Source organism: Mobula hypostoma, chromosome 7 (genome assembly GCF_963921235.1).
Source record: "Mobula hypostoma chromosome 7, sMobHyp1.1, whole genome shotgun sequence".
NCBI lineage: Eukaryota > Metazoa > Chordata > Chondrichthyes > Myliobatiformes > Myliobatidae > Mobula > Mobula hypostoma.
The window spans coordinates 48,005,631-48,024,211 of record NC_086103.1 but is presented as its reverse complement, the minus strand read 5'-3'; the positions used below and the strand labels follow the sequence as shown (position 1 = coordinate 48,024,211).

At 40.2% G+C, this 18,581-nt stretch overlaps 1 protein-coding gene across 2 annotated transcripts; it reads right to left on the bottom strand.

The window, feature by feature from the left end:
• Positions 1–1,005: 1,005 nt before the first annotated feature.
• Positions 1,006–5,730, bottom strand: LOC134348901 (proheparin-binding EGF-like growth factor). 2 transcript variants are annotated; one of them, XM_063052695.1, is made up of 6 exons: positions 5,408–5,730; positions 4,868–5,062; positions 4,469–4,655; positions 3,557–3,712; positions 3,216–3,302; positions 1,006–1,432 (listed from the first exon to the last, which is right to left on the bottom strand). In XM_063052695.1, exons 1-5 carry the CDS (start codon positions 5,448–5,450, stop codon positions 3,227–3,229), a joined length of 657 nt encoding a protein of 218 aa, XP_062908765.1. In that variant the 5' UTR covers positions 5,451–5,730; the 3' UTR covers positions 1,006–1,432; positions 3,216–3,226. The 2 variants fall into 2 exon arrangements, with proteins under 2 accessions (XP_062908765.1, XP_062908766.1); XM_063052696.1 differs by having other exon boundaries at positions 4,868–5,044.
• Positions 5,731–18,581: the final 12,851 nt, after the last annotated feature.

Genomic DNA, 18,581 nt, shown 5'->3' with positions numbered 1-18,581 from the left:
GTCATCGATGTTCAGCGGAGAATGGTCGTTCCATGTCCTCCTGAAGTCAACAACCATCTCTTTTGTTTTGTTCACATTCAGAGACAGTTTGTTGGCTCTGCACCAGTCCGTTAGCCACAGCACCTCCTCTCTGTATGCTGACTCATCGTTCTTGCTGATGAGACCCACCACTGTTGTGTCATTGGCGAACTTGATGATGTGGTTTGAGCTGTGTGTTGCAGCACAGTCGTGGGTCAGCAGAGTGAACAGCAGTGGACTGAGCACATAGCCCTGGGGGTCCCCCATGCTCAGTGTGATGGTGTTGGAGATGCTGCTTCCAATCTGAGACATAAGAGACTACAGATACTGGAATCTGGAGCAACATAGAATCCGCTGATGGAACACAGCGGATGGAAGCAGCATTCTGTGGGAGTAAGGAATTGTCAACATTTTGAGTGGAAACCCAGCCTCAGTGCTTCACTCTGAAACATCAACAACTCTCTTTTCTCCAACTGATGTTGCTCAACCCCCTAAGTGCCTCTGGCAGATTTTGTGTTGCTTAGTATCTTCTGAATTGCATGAATAATTATGTATTGAATGGTACATTTATCAACTGAGCCACGGAAAATCAGACTGACCTAATCAGTGGTGCAAAGATAGGAAGAGAATGATATTAATATCATTATTTATTTGAAAAATAACTCAAAGCCAAAGTTTTGTGTATACTATTTCAATAGCTAATTCTATTATAGAACCCGGAACACTACAGCACAATACATACCCTCTGGCCAATGATGTTGTGCTGACATTTAACCTACTCGAAGATCAATCTAGCCCATCCCTCCTGCGTAGTCCTCCATTTTCCTATCATCTGTGTGCCTAAGAGCTTAGTTATAACAAACTAATTGCTTTTGTTCTATGTAATTGTATTTCATAGGCCTATTCTAATGATTTTTTGTCTTTTAAGTAAATTAAGTGAGTCAGACTTGTATATATAAAAAAAAACACAAATTTATTTTACACCAGCAATTCATATTGAGCTGTTCATTTACTGTTAGGAAAGGCATTTTGCTTCAGAAACTCTTAAATATTTCTTACCAACACATATACAGATATTAAACAGGCAGCAGCATAAAATCACATGCTTTAAATAATAAGTTGCAAATAGCCTAAATAAGTTAAAATATAAAATACTAAAATAAATATGTACTGACAATTTAATAACCAGATATAAATAAATTGTTTTAAATATTAACAGTATCTTCAAAAAATGCAAAAGGTTGGTACATCTGTAATTTACAGTCTCCCAGCTGCTGGGGAATACATATGCATGCATCCAATGGATGCAGTCACTCTACTCATTCAATACATGAACAAATTGACTGTTTACATCACTCCATTTCTTTCGTGTTTTCTTCCATCTATGAGGTAGATTTTTAAAGGCATTTTGTACCTGTAATTAAGAATTACACGTTAAAGTGGTCAATCCAAAACAGCAATGTCTTGTAACTTAATTTGACTCATTTATGTACTGGCTGACATTTTTTTGTTACTGTCATTCAAGGGTGTAGCCACTAAAATAGTTTAGTCCACCCACCCACACTAGCATGAATCCTACCCTGATGCAATAACTCTTTTTGAAACATGAAGTCCCTATGCAGCTATGAAATGTGATTAATAGCATGATATATTTTATCAATTGATTATTACACAATACTAGAATGGATCAATATGCAGTAGATCTCGTCACATTTTCAGGTTTGATATAACTAAACCTCCATCACTTGCTTTATGTGATTTAAAAATACTGGAGAGTCACTATAAAAGCAATTTAGATTCATAGATTCTTACTCTAATCAGTGATCCCTCCCATCTATCCAACAATCTCTTTGACACCCCAACCCCCACCATCAGGCAGGATTAGTACAAGAACTGTTACGATGAGAAACAGCCTCTTCCCACAGGCCGTAAGACTACTGAACTTCCTGCCAACATGTATGAATCTCATTATATGGTTTCATCATGTATGAAGCACCAGTAGCATTATACTGTTAACTTTTTAACTTGTATCATACATGCACCTCATTATTTATTAAGTAATTTATATTACTTTATGTGTTATGTGTTTGAGTTATATCTACTATGTTGTGCACTTTGCTCCAGAGAAACATTGTTTCATTTGGCGATATACACATACACAGTTCAATGACAATAAACTGAACTTGAACTTGAAATTAAAACTAAATAAGACACTGAAACATTATGGAATTAAATAAAGCATATTTACAGAAACTGAACATTTAATTAAAAAGATAGGAGCCAAATTTCAGTGCAAGTCCAAACAAACTGATGTTATTTTGCATTAGAAAACAAGTTCAGTATTTTTTTCAAAATCAGGAAGTACAACTCAGGAATCCAGTGTGATATTGCAATTATTGGGTAGCAGTTTCCCAAATGTATAGCTATTTATAAAAGGGAAGCAAAGTTTGATAAATAATATTTTAGATAAGTGAGTCAGAAACACCATGAGAGTCATATAATTCACAATGCTAATTCTCACTGACTGAGAAAGTGGTGAATGCTGAACATATGTAATTTTTCTCTACACATAAATTAAGCTGCTCTGAACAAGTGCCTTCAAAAGACTCATTGTGTCATGTGTCCATTCTCACTTAAAAAATTTTCATCAAGCTCCTTTCTCCACTTTTAAAACTAGCTGCTAAAAGTTTTCTCACCCTGAGTGCTAGTTTCAAAGAGTCTGGGTGGTAATAATCATATTTCATTGTTGCATAGAAATTTAATCTTTTTAAATAAAAGGAGAAAGATGGGGGTCATGTTAGTATGGGTGAGGTTACTGATTTTTTTTGTTCCATTGTAAGACACTGGGGCAAGAAATAGTTTCTGTATTGTGTACACTAAACATGAGGTAGTAATATGCCAGTTCTGATGTGAATCAAATATTAGAAACAGGGTTCAAGACATTTATCTCACGTTAAGAGCAGAGAGTAGAGGTGAATTTATATCCATTGGGCTCTTCTTGGATCTTCCGTACAATAATGTTAGAAGCGCATGTTAAAGTGGGTAATGGGCAGGATGCCAAACAGTATTTTTGATTAAGTTCTTTGGCACAATATCCTGAGACCACAGCACTGTGCATGAAATATACTTGTGTGAGTTTTTAAACTTTATTTTCTATTATTAACATAACATTTCAATGGAATTCATAAATATCTTACCATTTTTTAAATTAATGAGTGTTATTATTTCCAAGTTTAATCTTTTCTTCATTTTTTACATCATAGCTGGCAACTCGTCTGTGATATCTATCAAGAAACAAACTGAAAGTTTACAATACATCAACTTTAGCATATTAAAAAGCTTGCTATTTCACACATTCAACATCAGATGGAAAATTCATTTTAACAGCTACTGTTGAGTATTAGTAAGATTTTAATGCATATTTTTTCAATTGATCAAATAACTTAATTTCAGGGATTTTCGCTTTCTTAGTTACAGATTTTAAAGATCATTTTAGGATGTTACAAAATTAAAGTCCACCTCTATACAGATAACTCACCCTAGGACTAGAAGAACAAGGATTACTGTCAGACTAAGAGATGAAAGGACCACTGCTACAATAGCCAGAGTAGTTGTGTTGTCATTTGGATCTTTTGGATGTTCCACAGCCAGAATGAAAGTACCACACCTTATCCCTTCATATCCTGAGAAACACCTGTAGAGAAATCCAGAGGTTTTACTTTGTCAAAATCGAAATTAAACACCCAAAAATGGTGCTGCTGTTAATATAATAACTATGACTTAGGTTTTCTTTCCACAATAAAAATAAAGTACCTCGTGTAAAACATAAAGCTTCTTAAATCCAGTGCAAGTAAAGTGGGAAACACTAATTAAATTTCTGACATTTATCCTGTACAGTGCAGTAAATTCATTACGGTAAAATGCATGAACTAATGTATTGTGTACTTTTCTGACACAATGGGGAAAATACTCAGATTTATTCGTATTTTTTCTAGATCGGGTGAAATACGTATGTGGCTGCATTTCACTTTACACATAATAAAATATATGTTTTCATCTCGATATTTCTGGAGTTTGATTTCAAAAGGTGCAAAATTAATTCGTAGCTCTTGCCTGGGTTTAGAAATTAAACACCAGATTTTCAGAAATTTGCACAATGTTTGTGTGTAGATTTCCGATAAGGATACGACTCTTTTAGCATCAATAACAGCAATAATAAATACAAGCAAACTGCGGTTGTTTAAATTTCAAGTAGTTATCCGTTTCCTCGTTTGCTTGGGAACTGTGAAGATATCCGCTTTGTCTAGACATGCTCCAGCACAGGTTATAAAATTAGCAAGGTAGTCGCTGTAGATTTTGCCTTTTAAATCTGTACCTTCTATGCTTTGAATACAGGTAATCAACATTTTATTTACAGGTTGAATATTCTATTCAGTGTAAAAGTAAATACCTGCATGCTACCTCCTTAATGTGCCGTAAGTACTGGCATTCCCCATGGATGCAGAAATCCTTGTACTTTCTGTAGCATGGATTTTTTTTACCCTTTCTCTTGCCACGTTTGTTCTTTCTTTCTCGTTTCCCTTTGCGCTTCCCCTCATCGGTCACTGTCGAATTTTCCGCAGATTTATAAAAGGCCGCTAGTTTAAAATAAACAAACATTAGTGTCCACATAATTTTACTAAAAAAAGATGCACACGGCTCGTGTTTCCTGGAGCTTTTAATAGGAGACTTCGCGAAGATACCCTTCCCCCAACAACACATGGACGCGCATTGTTCAGATTTAAGAGGAACTCTGCCACCAAAGGAAAACTTCACCGTAGTTTCGTTAAAGATGTTTGGTTAAATGTACCTTGCGAGTTTTCGAAAACTCGGTCAGCTGGTGGGCGCTCCACTGTCTGTGTAGTCGGTTCCTGCTCAAGCACCCCTCCTAGGATGGTCAGAATATCCTTCTCTTCCCTCCTGCGGCTCCGAGTGACTTCACTTTCATAGCCATCGATCGCCGCTCCCACCGCAGGATTGCAGGAAACTGCGCGAAAACAATGCCCTTGAAATTTAAGCAATAATGGGAACTCTTTTAAGATTAAAAAAAAGCTTTATCATAAACAGGTTGCGGGGAAAGCGCACATGGAAAAGAGAAAGAGCGGAGTGGCAACTCCGCTTGGTGTAACGTGAAGCAATAAATGTTCAGAAAGTGAAGAAGCCAATGAATGCATTTACTCCAGTGACCTGCTATTCAAAATAAGCAGACGGTTTTTCATGTGGTAAGATGTCCTTTCTACCCACTGCCACATCAGGATAGAATTTCAAACAATACCACTGGTCTTGCCCTGTTTCATCTTTCGGCTCTGGAAACCAGCAGTGGGTTTCGATGTAAAAAAAAGTCACTTACCTGCGGCGAGAACAAGGAGCGTCGCTGCGAACCAAATCCTCATGCTGCGCTGCGAGAACGTTAATAAAAAGTGACGAACTGTTCCTTTCCTTCGAAGTTGTGCACTTCTAAAGCAACAAATGCCGCCCGCTTTGTTTTGATCGCGTTATCCTCAGAAGTTGCCGAAAGAAGTCCCACTCCCGAATAACCAGTTTGGTTCTGGCACCTTAATTTTAAATAAATATGTGACGGCAGTAAGGGGCCGGGGCAAATCCAGACAGGAGATTTGTTAAATGTCTCGAGTACTATTCATATTCCTTGCAGGCTGGCGGCGAGTTAAGAATAACTACAGTCAGCGACCTCTAGTTATATATACAGCCAACCGAACATGGATGACGCCCAGCTGACGTGCCACTTGAGAGCGCAGGACAGTTAAGCTTTGTTAGACCTGGCAGTGGATGACCGGCTTGCGACCACTCTCTCTGCGCAGCAAACCCTGACACTGTAAAAATTATTTGAATAAAAGCTACTTGGCACTACGAAACCAAATCAACCTGAACAAATATTGCAATCAAAAGCACTATTTTTGCTAAATCATAAATACTGGCAGTTTCGTAGCCAGTTGTTATTCAACCAAGTTATACGAATAACACCAGACTTGGTGTTGCCCACTGCTACCGAGTGGGTGTACTGTGTGCACTGAGCTCAGACTTATAGTTGGGGACAGGCCATGTGTTGATCCTGTGCACAGCAAAGTTTAACTAGGGTTTTCCTGTGCGTTTCTGTGGTACCTGGCATAAACCTGCTACAGTTTATCCAAGATTATTTTGTTAATTATAGTTCTGTTGTTTGTTTATTTAGATACAGCATATCCTCCAATTTACTGTGAGAATTTGGAAAAGAAATACTGGGCAGAAGGTTTCTGAAGTCCACGCCACAGCTGTCCAAAAAGTTTCAATTAACCCATCTGCCAAGGCCAATTTGGGACAAGAATTTTACTTCTCTGGGACAATGTCTGTTGAAGAAAAGGTTTCTTTCTCCACTCTTAAAGGCTCAAACTACCTCTAAGGTTGTCCTATGGAAGCACAATTTTGGCCACATCTTTTTCTGGTGTTATTGACTGCACCCCACCTCTCCCCATCTCCCCCAGAGATTGAGCCTTCCCTGTCCCCTCCTGTCATATTCTTTCTTCCTCAGCTCTCTACCTCCTCCACCTATCAGCTCCCTGGTTCTCACATCATACCACTCCCACACCTTCTACATTCCCCCTCACTTGGTTTCACCTGTCACCTGCCAGCTTTTACTCCTCCCTCTCCTCCTTTGGTTTCTGCCCCTTCCGTTCCAGTCCTGATGAAAGATCTCGCCCAAAACATCAAATGTTTATTCCTCTCCACTAATGCTGCCTGACCTCTTGGTTCCTCCAGCTTTGTGTGTGTGTTGCTCAGGTTTTCCAACAGCTGCAGAATCTTGAGTCCAGGAGCCTCCTCTTCTCTCTTGGCTGAAGAATTCCGAAGGTCCAGCATCCTCCAGATGAGGAAGTTTCTTCTCATTTAGGCCCGGAATGTTCCTTCTATTTTGAACCTGTGGACGCCTAGTCTGGACACCCAGTTTGGGGAAATATCAGATCTACACCTACTTGGCCAAGCCCTGAAAGAATTTTGCCTAGCTCTTTCCCCTAACTAGTAATGGTGGCACAGTAGTGTAGTGGTTAGCACAATGCTTTACAGTACCAGAGACCCAGGTTTAATTCCTGCCACTGCCCGTAGGGAGTTTGTACGTTCTCCCCATTACTGTTTGGGTTTTCTCTGGGTGCTCCAGTTTCCTCCCACAGTCTAAAGACCTACTGGTTGGTAGGTTAATTGGTCATTGTGAATTGCTCTGTGATTAGGCGAGGATTAAGCCAGAAGGGTCTACTCCATTCTGCATCACAATAAATAAATAAATAACTCTGGGCAACATAGGCCCTGTTTACTTAATCTTGCTTCATGGGTGATTCCATTCTTCCCAGGAATCATCATATGAACCTTCACTTCACTCCTACTACCAACCTACCGCCCTCTACTGTGCCTATTGTCTTGTTTATTATTTATTGTAATGCCTGCACTTTTCTGTTTACTTTATGCATTCCTGGGTAGGTCTGTAGTCTAGTGTAGTTTTGTGTTGTTTTACGTAGTTTAGTGTAGTTTTTGTATTGTTTCACGCAGCACAATGGTCCTGAAAAACGTTGTCTCATTTTTACTGTGTACTGTACCAGCAGTTATGGTTGAAATGACAATAAAAAGTGACTTGACTTCCAATGCACGTATATCCAGGGGCAAACTCACCAGGAACATATAATTGCAGCAAGATATCTTATTCTTGTGCAATAAAATACAACATCATATTTCCTTTCTCATTGCCTGCTGTAACAGCTTGTTCCCTTTACCACCACACCCCCCCCCCCCAATTCCGGAAGTTTGAATAGAGGAAGAGAATAATCTGGAGAGAAATCAGGATGATAAATTTCAGCATAACTGAGTGAAGTCTGAACTGAGGGGAATATTCAGATAGTTGTAGAAGAAAGCATAGGCACCATTATGCGTGTGTGCTGTCAGAGTATGTCTTCTGTGTGTTTTGCTGTGTGTGTGTGTCCTAAGTATTTCCATCTGAGCCCAGCCTCCAGTCAGTTTGGACCTCCTCGCCTGTGGATCAACCTCATGCCATAAAGACAATATGGTACCTCGTGTATCAATCATCCTGCCTTAATAGAATTCTCACACAAGCACATTTTACACAATTCAGAAGAAGTCCTCAGTATCAACTCTATTTACATTTGTTATTTTAAACACAATTAAATCCCTGACAGACCTTTCCTAAAATGGAGTCTAGAGGGGTAGGAGTGGGTTGGGGATGGAACAGCACATGACTGGGTGAAGTTTAGCAAGGGAATTGTGGAGAGCCATTTCCTCACAACCTCCCTCTCAAAATACCATTCTGTCCACCACTTCCTTCAAAAGGAAAGAAAATACAAAAAGTCAGAGGAAAATAGAGAAAGATAGGTAGGAGTCCTAACCTTCCTGAAGTGACAGGGAGTTTCCTGGAATAGACTTTTTTCTCCCATTGAGGAGCAGTGATTTAGATTTATCAGTCTAATGCATCTCCCATCTTCCAGCTGTCGCTCCACAACACCATTGACTGCAGTTGGAGAAGTACCTGGATAGGTGGTATAGGTCTGCAGAAGGTAGTAACCTTACTAACTTGAGGCTATACCTACTTGGCAACATCCCTATCGATCTATCAATGGCAGATACACTTGTCCACGATTACCTTAGCAGATGTACCCACCTCATGTGGAAGCAAAGACCTGTCTTCACACCGACGACACCCTCTATTATGTTATGCTGGCAGTTGAAAGTTCCACATCACAAAATGACATGAGACCAGCAGCAGCAGCACGAATGTACACTCAAAGGCCACTTTATTAGATACATCAGTTCATCAATGCAGATATCCAATCAGCCAATCATGTAGCAGCAACTCAACGCATAAAAGCATGCAGACATGGTCAAGAGGCTCTATTGTTCAGACCAAACAGCAGAATGGGGTGGAAATGTGACCTAGGCAACTTTGACCGTAGAGTGATTGTCAGTGCCAGATGGAGTGGCTTGAGGATCTCAGAAACTGCTGACGTCCTGGGATTTTCACGTACAACAGTCTCAAAAGTTTATGGAGAATTGTGCAAAAAAACAAAAAAAAATCTACTGAGCAACAGTTCTGTAGGCAAGCACGTCTCTTTAATGAGAAAAATCAGAGAAGAATGGCCAGACTGGTTCAAGCTAACAGAAAAGTGACAGTAACTCAAATTACAACATTACAACAGTGGTGTACAGAAGAACAACACATCGAATCTGGAAGTGGCTGGGCTATAGCAGCAGAAGATACCTAAAAAAGTGGCTACCAAGTGCACGAATGACATTATAGTCTTTGGTCTAGTATTAGCATGCTGGATGTTACCATTGACCAGAAATACAACTTGTCATTAATTGTGGTAGACAATATGGGGCAGCATGGTAGTGTGGTGGTTAGCATATGCGTCCAACGACCCGTGTTCAATTCCACTGCTGTCAGTACGGAGTTTGCAAGTTCTCCCCATGAGCACATTGGTTTTCTCTGGACGTTCAGGTTTATTCCACATTCCAAAGGCATATGGGTTAGCAGGTTACTTGGTCTCATGGGTGTAATTGGGCAGTCGGGACCCATTGGGCTGGATAGGCCTGTTACTGTGCTGTATCTCTAAATTAAAAAAATAAAAACAATTAAACAGTTAATGAGAGAAGGAAATTTAAGTACATCACCATCTTCAGGACACACTCGTGAGTGATGTAGCTGCAAGAGCAGGTCAGAAGCTCAGCATCCTGCTTTGATGGATTTACTTCCTGAAATCCTCAGGACCTACAAGGGTCAAATGAGGAATATGAGGGAATGTTTCCTCCATACCTGGAGGCATGCACCTGTAACAGCACTTAAAAAAAATCACACCATCCAGGACAAAGCAGTCAACTTGATCCACCACCCTAAATATTCATTTTCTCCACCACCTCTGTGCACTACCTACAAGACATACTGCACTTATGCTGCTAGCCAACTCTGACCTTTGAATCCTGTGACCTCTACCGAGATGGTCAGGACAACAAACACGTAGGAACACTATCAACTGCATGCTCCCCTCTAAGTTCCACATCTTACATTCTTGACTCAGAAGTATATCACTGTGCTTTCGTCATAACAAGCTGTTCAAAATTGCAGCTCATTTCCGCTTTTGTAAGGGCAGTAAGGATGGGGATTAGCCTTACAGTGACAATCATATCCTGTGCAGTGAATTTTTAAAAAGGGCCAAGTATTCAGGACATCACATGAGTAAACTTACAGGAATCCCTCAAATAAGAGCTAGCAACCTTATTGGTATAAGAAGCAGAAAAAAAATTATGAGTAAAGAAGCAATGAAGGACAGAAAGAGACGAAGAGATACAAAGAACAAGAGACATCCACAACAGTTATAAGTCTACATTGTTTTTTTTAATGACATGGTGATTGACATTTTATAGTTAAAATATGTAATTAATAATTATATAATATTCAATCACCCATGGCATTGAAGACATCATGTACTTTTCCTGTAATATTCTAGACAAATACCTAAAACCAAAGCTGCCCATTTGCAATCTGATCTTGTTCTAGGGTTTGGTATGCTTTATAATGCATACTTAGATTCAGTAACATTTTGAATCATATAATATGACGCAGCTTTCCTTACAGTGCTGTCTCAAGGAAATTGCACTTCAAATGAGGTAATCAGGATGAGGCTTTTCATTCCAGGACGAAGGAGATGTCCTTTTTTAAAGAAAGGGGCTTCCCTTCCTCTGCTCTCAAACACATCTCTCCCATTTCACGCACATCTGCTCTCACCCCATCCTCCCACTAGGAATAGGGTTCCCCTTGTCCTCACCTACCACCCCACCAGCCTCCGGGTCCAACATATTATTCTCCATAACTTCCACCACCTCCAACGGGATCCTACCACTAAGCACATCTTTCCCTCCCCCCCCTCTGCTTTCCGCAGGGATCACTTCCTACGCGACTCCCTTGTCCATTCGTTCCCCCCTCCATCCCTTCCCACCAATCTCCCTCCTGGCACTTAACCTTGTAAGCGGAACAAGTGCTACACATGCCCTTACACTTCCTCCCTCCTCACCATTCAGGGCCCCAGACAGTCCTTCCAGGTGAAGTGTCACTTCACCTGTGAGTTGGCTGGGGTGATATACTGCATCCGGTGCTCCCCATGCGGCCTTCTATATATTGGTGAGACCCGACGCAGGCTGGGAGACCATTTCGCTGGACACCTACTCTCTGTCCACCAGAGAAAGCAGAATCTCCCAGTGGCCACACATTTTAATTCCCTGTCCCATTCCCATTCTGATATGTCTATCCACGGCCTCCTCTACTGTAAAGATGAAGCCACACTCAGGTTGGAGGAACAACACCTTATATTCTGTCTGGGTAGCCTCCAACCTGATGGCATGAACATTGACTTCTCTAACTTCCGTTAATGCCCCACCTCCCCTTCATACCCCATCTGTTATTTATTTATCCTTTATTATTATATATATTTTTTTCTCTCTCTCCTTTTTCTCCCTCTGTCCCGCTCACTATACTCCTTGCCCATCCTCTGGGCTTCCCCCCCCCCTTCCTTTCTCCCTAGGCCTCCTGTCCGTCCCATGAACCTCTCATATCCCTTTTGCCAATCAACTGTCCAGCTGTTGGCTCCATCCCTCCCCCTCCTGTCTTTTCCTACCATTTCGGATCTCCCCCTCCCCCTCTCACTTTCAAATCTCTTACTAGCTGTTCCTTCAGTTAGTCCTGACAAAGAGTCTCGGCCCGAAACGTCGACTGTACCTCTTCCTATAGATACTGCCTGGCCTGCTGCAGTCACCAGCAATTTTTATGTGTGTTGCTAGTCACTACTCTATTTGGAGTTACTCCGTGTCACCCAGGAAATTCAGCTGAGCAGTTCTCAGTTTGAATCATGTTCACTTATCTGAAGTGATGTCAACATCAAATGCAGGTCAAGTAAAGCCATTTCTCATACAATGTGGTTTTATGAGCATAGCCAGTGCAATTAGTCCACAGTAACCGTGCTTACTTATTCGCTGGGGAAATCAGACTGGGATTCCATTAAATTGAACTTATATTCAGTCCCAGCTCACCACCTTCCTCACTATGGTGATAAATCCCTGACCACTAATCTCAAGCCTAAATCCCAGACTGCCCCAGACCTTAACTCCTGAACATCCAGCCACCTTTAGTATGACTTCCAAACCTTCAATTGCCCCAAGTCAAGCTGCTTCCTGATAGCCTGATTTCCTAATGACTTCAGTCCGTGGAGATCCCAGTCACCTCAGTTACCCGACCCAATTGCTGCAGTTGCCTGAATCTTCACCCCAATGCCCCGATGCTTACATTACTCCAACCCTACCATCCCCAGTGGCCCCAGTATCCCTGATTGCCAGCCTTTCAGCAAGTGACGGTGGTCATGATAGTCTGCCACTGTGATATACATCTCAGAGGCTCTGAATTGCAAACATTATTGATCAGACCTGGGCCTCTGATTGCTGACCATCAGCTCCGGGTCCCAACCATCAGCCCAGATGGAACCTCCCCAACAAAGGACACCGATGCTCTGATACCCAAACCCTACTCTCTCCAATTGACTGATTCTAAGCTCTCTCTGCTTCTTACATCCAGATTTGACTTCTGATGCAGTTTTCCTGCATGAAGCGAAGCACATAAATGACAAAGTCAAATGCTGGCTCAGGAATGCAGGAGACTGGTACTTGAGGTCTGACTAAGTTTTGCAACAGTGTGTGCAGGAACAAAACAGCCCTGAGTGTACTGGACAAAGATGATTAAAATGTGCCATAATTTCTGGACCCACACCTTCAATCCATGTAGAGTGTCACAAGAAGTAGATGGGCAGTTGTGGGAAGTTCTAATTTTCCACAGTTCAAATAGCAACATAAATATGGTACAACATGTTAAAGGCATTTTTGCTAATCACTTTTCAGTTCCACTGGAACAAAATTACCTTTCTCCCTTTTGGATGGGAGATAGGTACAACAGAACAGAAAAAGAAACAGAGCTGAAGTTTTAGGTCAAAGACCTTTCTTCCGTACTGTTTTGGTGAAGAGTCTGAAATGTTAACTCTGTTTCTCTTTCCACAGGTGCTTACTGACCTGCTGACTATACCATCATTTTCTATTTTAATTTCAGGTTTTCGGTCTGTGTCTTTTAATTTAACGTCTTGAGTATCCTTGAGCAGAAAATCCACTTTGGCACTTCAGAGTAATACTGAGACCTGGTTGCGCATCTAAGGTGTCATTTTTGGATTGAAAGATTAAACCTGGGCTTTCAGGCAGATATAAGAAAACCCCTTGTCAATATTTCACAAGTTTTTCCTGGTGTCCTGGACTCCATTCATTGCTCAACCAGTATCGATGATAACAACAATCTGGCCATTGCCTCTCTCTGTTCTGTGGGAGCATGCTGTGTGCAAATTAACTGGCGTTTCCCTCGGAGGGGTCACTTATTCGAGTCGCTGCCCTTGGAGGAGATGCTGATTTAAGTTGCTGCCCTCAGAGGTGCCACTGGTTCAAGTTGCCGCCGTCGAAGGGGCAGCTGGTTCGAATCACTGTCGTCAGAGGAGCTGCTGGTTCGAGTCACTGTCGTCAGAGGGGTTGCTGGTTCACATCACTGCCATCGGAGGGGATGCTGGTTCGAGTCAGTGTCGTCAGAGGTGCTGCTGGTTCAAGTCACTGTCGTCAGAGGGGTTGCTAGTTCAAGTCACTGCCATTGGAGGGGCTGCTGGTTTGAGTCACTGTCATCAGAGGGGTTGCTGGTTCAAGTCACTACCATCAGAGGGGTTGCTGGATTCCAATGTTCTCAGAGATGTTATTGAAATTCTGGGATTTATGGATTGGACTGTAGTTCAAATTAACTGTAGTTCATATTGGCCTCTTTCAGCTCTTGCCCATTCTTTCTTGTTGCTGATTGGTGGGCCAGGTGTTTGGGGTTTGATGTTTTTATTGCTGTTTTTCCATGTGGGTGATCTGCCAGTTTTGTGCGAGGAAGGGGTTGGGGGGGGTGGTTTGGGGCTTGCGAGTTTTTGCTTCCACTTTTTTGTGGGTGGAGGGAGCTGATGTCTTTCTTTCAACTTCTATGGTTTTCTGTATTTTATGGCTATCTGGAGAAGGTAAATCTTGAGATCTATTCTGCATACATACCTTGATAATAAAACGAACCTTTGAACTTTATCTGGATTAAACAGTGGCAACACTACAGAAGTACTAAATCAGCTGATAAACACGATGGAAAATCCTGAGGTCATGGAAAACACTGCATTATTGAAAGTCTTTGTTTAACTGCAAAAGTAAGCCTTATTCCATACACTTTAATGGTAATAGAAGTGTGAACTTGTTTCCAATTCCTTGTGTAAAGTATGAGCACAGGTTCGGCACTGAGACCTGAAAAATTTAGCTTTGGTGGAAGGAGGCAGAGGGTGGAAGTTCAGAGTTATATCACAGATTGTAGGTTCTTGACCAGTGATGTGTCGCTTGGACTTGGTGTTGGGGCCTTTGTTGCTTCTCATATATGTATATTTATGATTTGGATGAGAACATAGGTGACATGAGGAATAAATTGGTGGTGTGGTGGAATGAAGAAGGTTGTCTAAAGATGAAGTGGATCAATTGGGAAAGTCGATCATGGAATGACAGGTGGAGTTTAACTCACACAACTTCAAAGTGATGCCTTTTGGGAAGTTAAACCAGGCAAGACATACGCAGTGAATGAAGGGACCACGAAGAATGTTGCTGTACAGAGAGGACTAGAGGTATGACATCTGTGAAAGTGGAAACACAGGAAAACAAGGTGCTGAAAAAGGCATGGGGTATGTTTGCCTTCATCAGATGAGGCATCGAGCACAAGATGAGAAGAAAAGTCTTTAAAGAGGACTTGAGAGGCAAATGTTTCACACTGAAGGTGGTGGGTATATGAATGAGCTGACAGAGGAAGTGGTATAAGCAGGCACAATTATGTTTAAAGGACACTTAGATACATCTTTCTTCCTCAGCATCTGTGTGGCCTTCTGAGCAAAATAAAACTACTGCTCAAAATAAAATGTTTAGAAGTAAGCTCACACCCATGACTCTGTATACAAGGATAGGGAAGTATGATAGACTAATACGGACCAAATGCAGGAAGGCCAAATGCTACTATCACAGGAAGACACCTTGGTCAGCACGGATGAGTGGGTCCAAGAAGCCTGTTTCCATGTTCTATCACTCTGACTCTGATTACCTGTGGATGTAGTCCTATGCGTTTGAAGTTAGAGAAAAATATTGTGGGATTTTCTTTGGTCGACTAATTGAGTTTTAAATTCTTATATTTATCATTCAAAGGACAAATGTAATTAATGCTTAACATACTTACACAAGACTTAGGACATCCAGAAATAGCAGTGCCTTCCTAACATTATCAACTGAGAATATGATGTCACTCCACATTCAATTGACAAGAGGTCAGCAACGTGTTTTAACATAGAATCAAAGGTAGACATCAAAGATTTTATTGTTTTATGTTTGCCTTTAATTAGGAAAATAAGGTTATGATTGTAAAAGACAACTTGTTGTAAACTAGCTGGACATTTCAGAGAGTGATTGAGTTGGAAGTTGGTAAATAAATAGTGTACCCGAATCACAAGATATCCAGGAACACATGTTTGCCGTTATTAGTTGAGTTAAGTTAATGATTTATATGGTTGTCTTTACCATGCCCTGTTTGTGGAGGCCAGCTGTGATAGTGCTTTGTGATACTAATTACTTAGTTTGATTGGTGCATCCAGTCAAGAATCCCAGATAAAATTAATGTTATTGGTTTATGTGGGAACCATTTTGATCATTCAGTTTTATAATTATATAAAATGGAGTGACTGCTGAACAATGACCTTATTGGCCATACAATTGGCAAAGGAAGAGGAAGGATTATGTATTGGTATGCACAACAGCTGTGTCCATGCTATCTTGATCTTTGGAGAATGAAAATGTTTGCTAGCAAACAGCATAAAAGGCAGCAGAAGTAATTAGAATACTAAGCTTAAAGTGTTGATTATTAAAAGGATATAAAATTACTAGAATCACAATTTGAAGACTTAAGTGAAATCCTATTTATTCTCAGCCTTGCTCGAGTCTGAAATATCTTTGTTTACAAGAAATTGAAGTGACTGTTTTGAATAAAGTTGCTATAGATATACACTAATAAGGTAATAGATATCCTTCAGGTAATGATGAAATGGGTAAAATTACAATAAATGTCAGTAATTTAGGAAGTTATTCCATGTGTAATCTGTTAAAAAGAAATTTCTCAACAATCAAATTCAAATATGTAGATTTAGATATGAAAATTTATGGCCTAAAATTCTATCATTCAGGAAATAGTTATGTGCACTACAAAACTGAATTTGATTAACTTCCTACTGTTAGTGCATTACCAAGGAACTAAGAATCAGTTTTATCTTTATGTTTCCTGTGAATACCAAGTTATTACATGGATTTAGGTAGATATTACATGGGTGGGAGACCAAACGGGTGGGAATTTAAAGGCTTGCAGTCTTGGAAAACCAATGATATAACCAGAAATTTGAATTCAATAAGAAAATATGTCATATTTTATTAAACTGGTTTTAAAATGCAGAATTCACAAGCTACACTGTTCTGCTTACAGATCCTCTGTGCATATGAGGGCAAATGAATAAAGAGACGAGGCATGTGCTATGCACCCAATTTCATGCAAATTACAAATGCAATTGACCTCCTGGGCTTAAACTTAGCTTTCATATTGCAGAATTTCTAAAGCACATTTTTCAAAAATACAGTGCTTTTTTATTTAGAATGGTCTCAATAATCAATCTTCAGTTGACACAGATCAAATCTTTCTCAATAACGCTTCAACCCAAATACTCCAAAGGTCAGAAAGGTTTTGCTGCATGGCCAGAGGTAAATGACATTACAGAAGTGGAATAGGAAGTCTTTCTGAAAGGTAAGATAGAAGATCAGAAGTTCATCTTGGGGTCATGAAAAAATTCAGTACAGCCCCAAGACTGTGACTATAAAGGAACTGCAATGTTGTTGACTGTACAGTATAATTGCTTGGCTATTGTCAAATTAGAGAAAGATTAAACCACTACTTATCAAAAATCAGAATTTGTCCATCAGTATTCCGGCAGCAACAGGGATGTGTGGTGGAGGGGGTGTTGTCAAGAGGAGACGCAAGAGCTAGATTTCCACAGTCAAAGTACAGAGACTGACCTCATTTACAGTTTGTTAAAAAGTGATATTGCTTAATGAGCTTTCTAAACAGTGATGCATACAACCATTTATAAAAAAAACATCAGTTTTACGCCTAATTTATGAAGAAAACCAATACGTTCAAGGTTCCATTAAACAAAATTATTGACAATCAAGGTGGGATATTTGTTTCTGTGCAATAATGCCCTTGTTCTTGATTTGGATTTAGTTACATTACATGAATCGATGTCTGGAGTTCAGGCATGTCTTCACAGGAAGGAGGAGAACAATTGTTTGAAAGAATTAATGCTGGGCTTCTTTCTTTCAACTTATAATTATCCAAGATCAAATTTCAAAGTATGTATTTGTCACCATATAGTACCCTGAAGTTCATCTTCTTGCAGGCATTCACAGTGGATCAAAGCAATACAACAGAATCAATGAAGAACAACAAGCAACCAATATGCAAAAGAAAACAAAATGTGCAAATACAAAAATAAATAAGTAAGTAATACTAAGGACATGAGTTGTAGGGTCCTTGAAATTGAGCCAATAGGTTGCGTTCAGTGGCCAGTTCAGTGTTGAGGTGAGTGAAGTTATCCAGTGAGTGAATTATAAACTCAAGGGTGACAAAGGCTTTGCAGGCACATTTGGTATGAACATTGGAAGAGCAGGAGGAATAGAACAATCAACTGCAGAACATAAATTTCATATGTATGCAAAAAAGTTGATAATTTTTACTTAAATAATTTTTATAAACATACACTACATTTTATAGTGAATATTTACTGTATTTTTTTATCTCTTCAGATGCTTTACATGGATTGAGTCCTAAAGATAGCACTTCTGTACAGCAAACAACCACACCCAGAAAGGGTGGTTTTACGTGCTGCTTGTCTTGTTGACTCATCTAGGTTTTACTCGTGGCTCCAAGTGCTGCAGTTTGCCACAACTTTGCCTCAGCCAATGTACTAATCTTAAGAGAAGCCAAGGATTAATAATTGACTAGCTAAATTTCAGACCTCCGAGGCCAAATAATGATGACGAATTATTCACACCAGGTTGGTCATCAGCCATATATGCATGAACCAATGCTGCAGCAGAAAAATGTTTAATTGGTGTAGTTCTAAATCTATTTATTAAATTTCTTATTCAGCGGGTATGTGGATAACACTGGCAAGGCTTGTATTTAATGCCCTTCACTAATCGCATCGTGAAGTTGGTGGTGGGCCATTTTCTTGAACTACTGCAATCCTTGTGGTGAAAGTACTCCTACTTTCGCCACAAGCTGTTATTATTGGAGTAATTTAGCAGACTCT

Coding starts and splice junctions, on each gene's coding strand:
- LOC134348901 (XM_063052695.1), bottom strand. CDS start 5,450: ATGAGGATTTGGTTCGCAGCGACGCTCCTTGTTCTCGCCGCAG. Junction 5,063..5,407: donor GCTCCTTGTTCTCGCCGCAG/GTAAGTGACTTT, acceptor TTAAATTTCAAG/GGCATTGTTTTCGCGCAGTT. Junction 3,303..3,556: donor CTTGTTCTTCTAGTCCTAGG/GTGAGTTATCTG, acceptor GTTTCTTGATAG/ATATCACAGACGAGTTGCCA.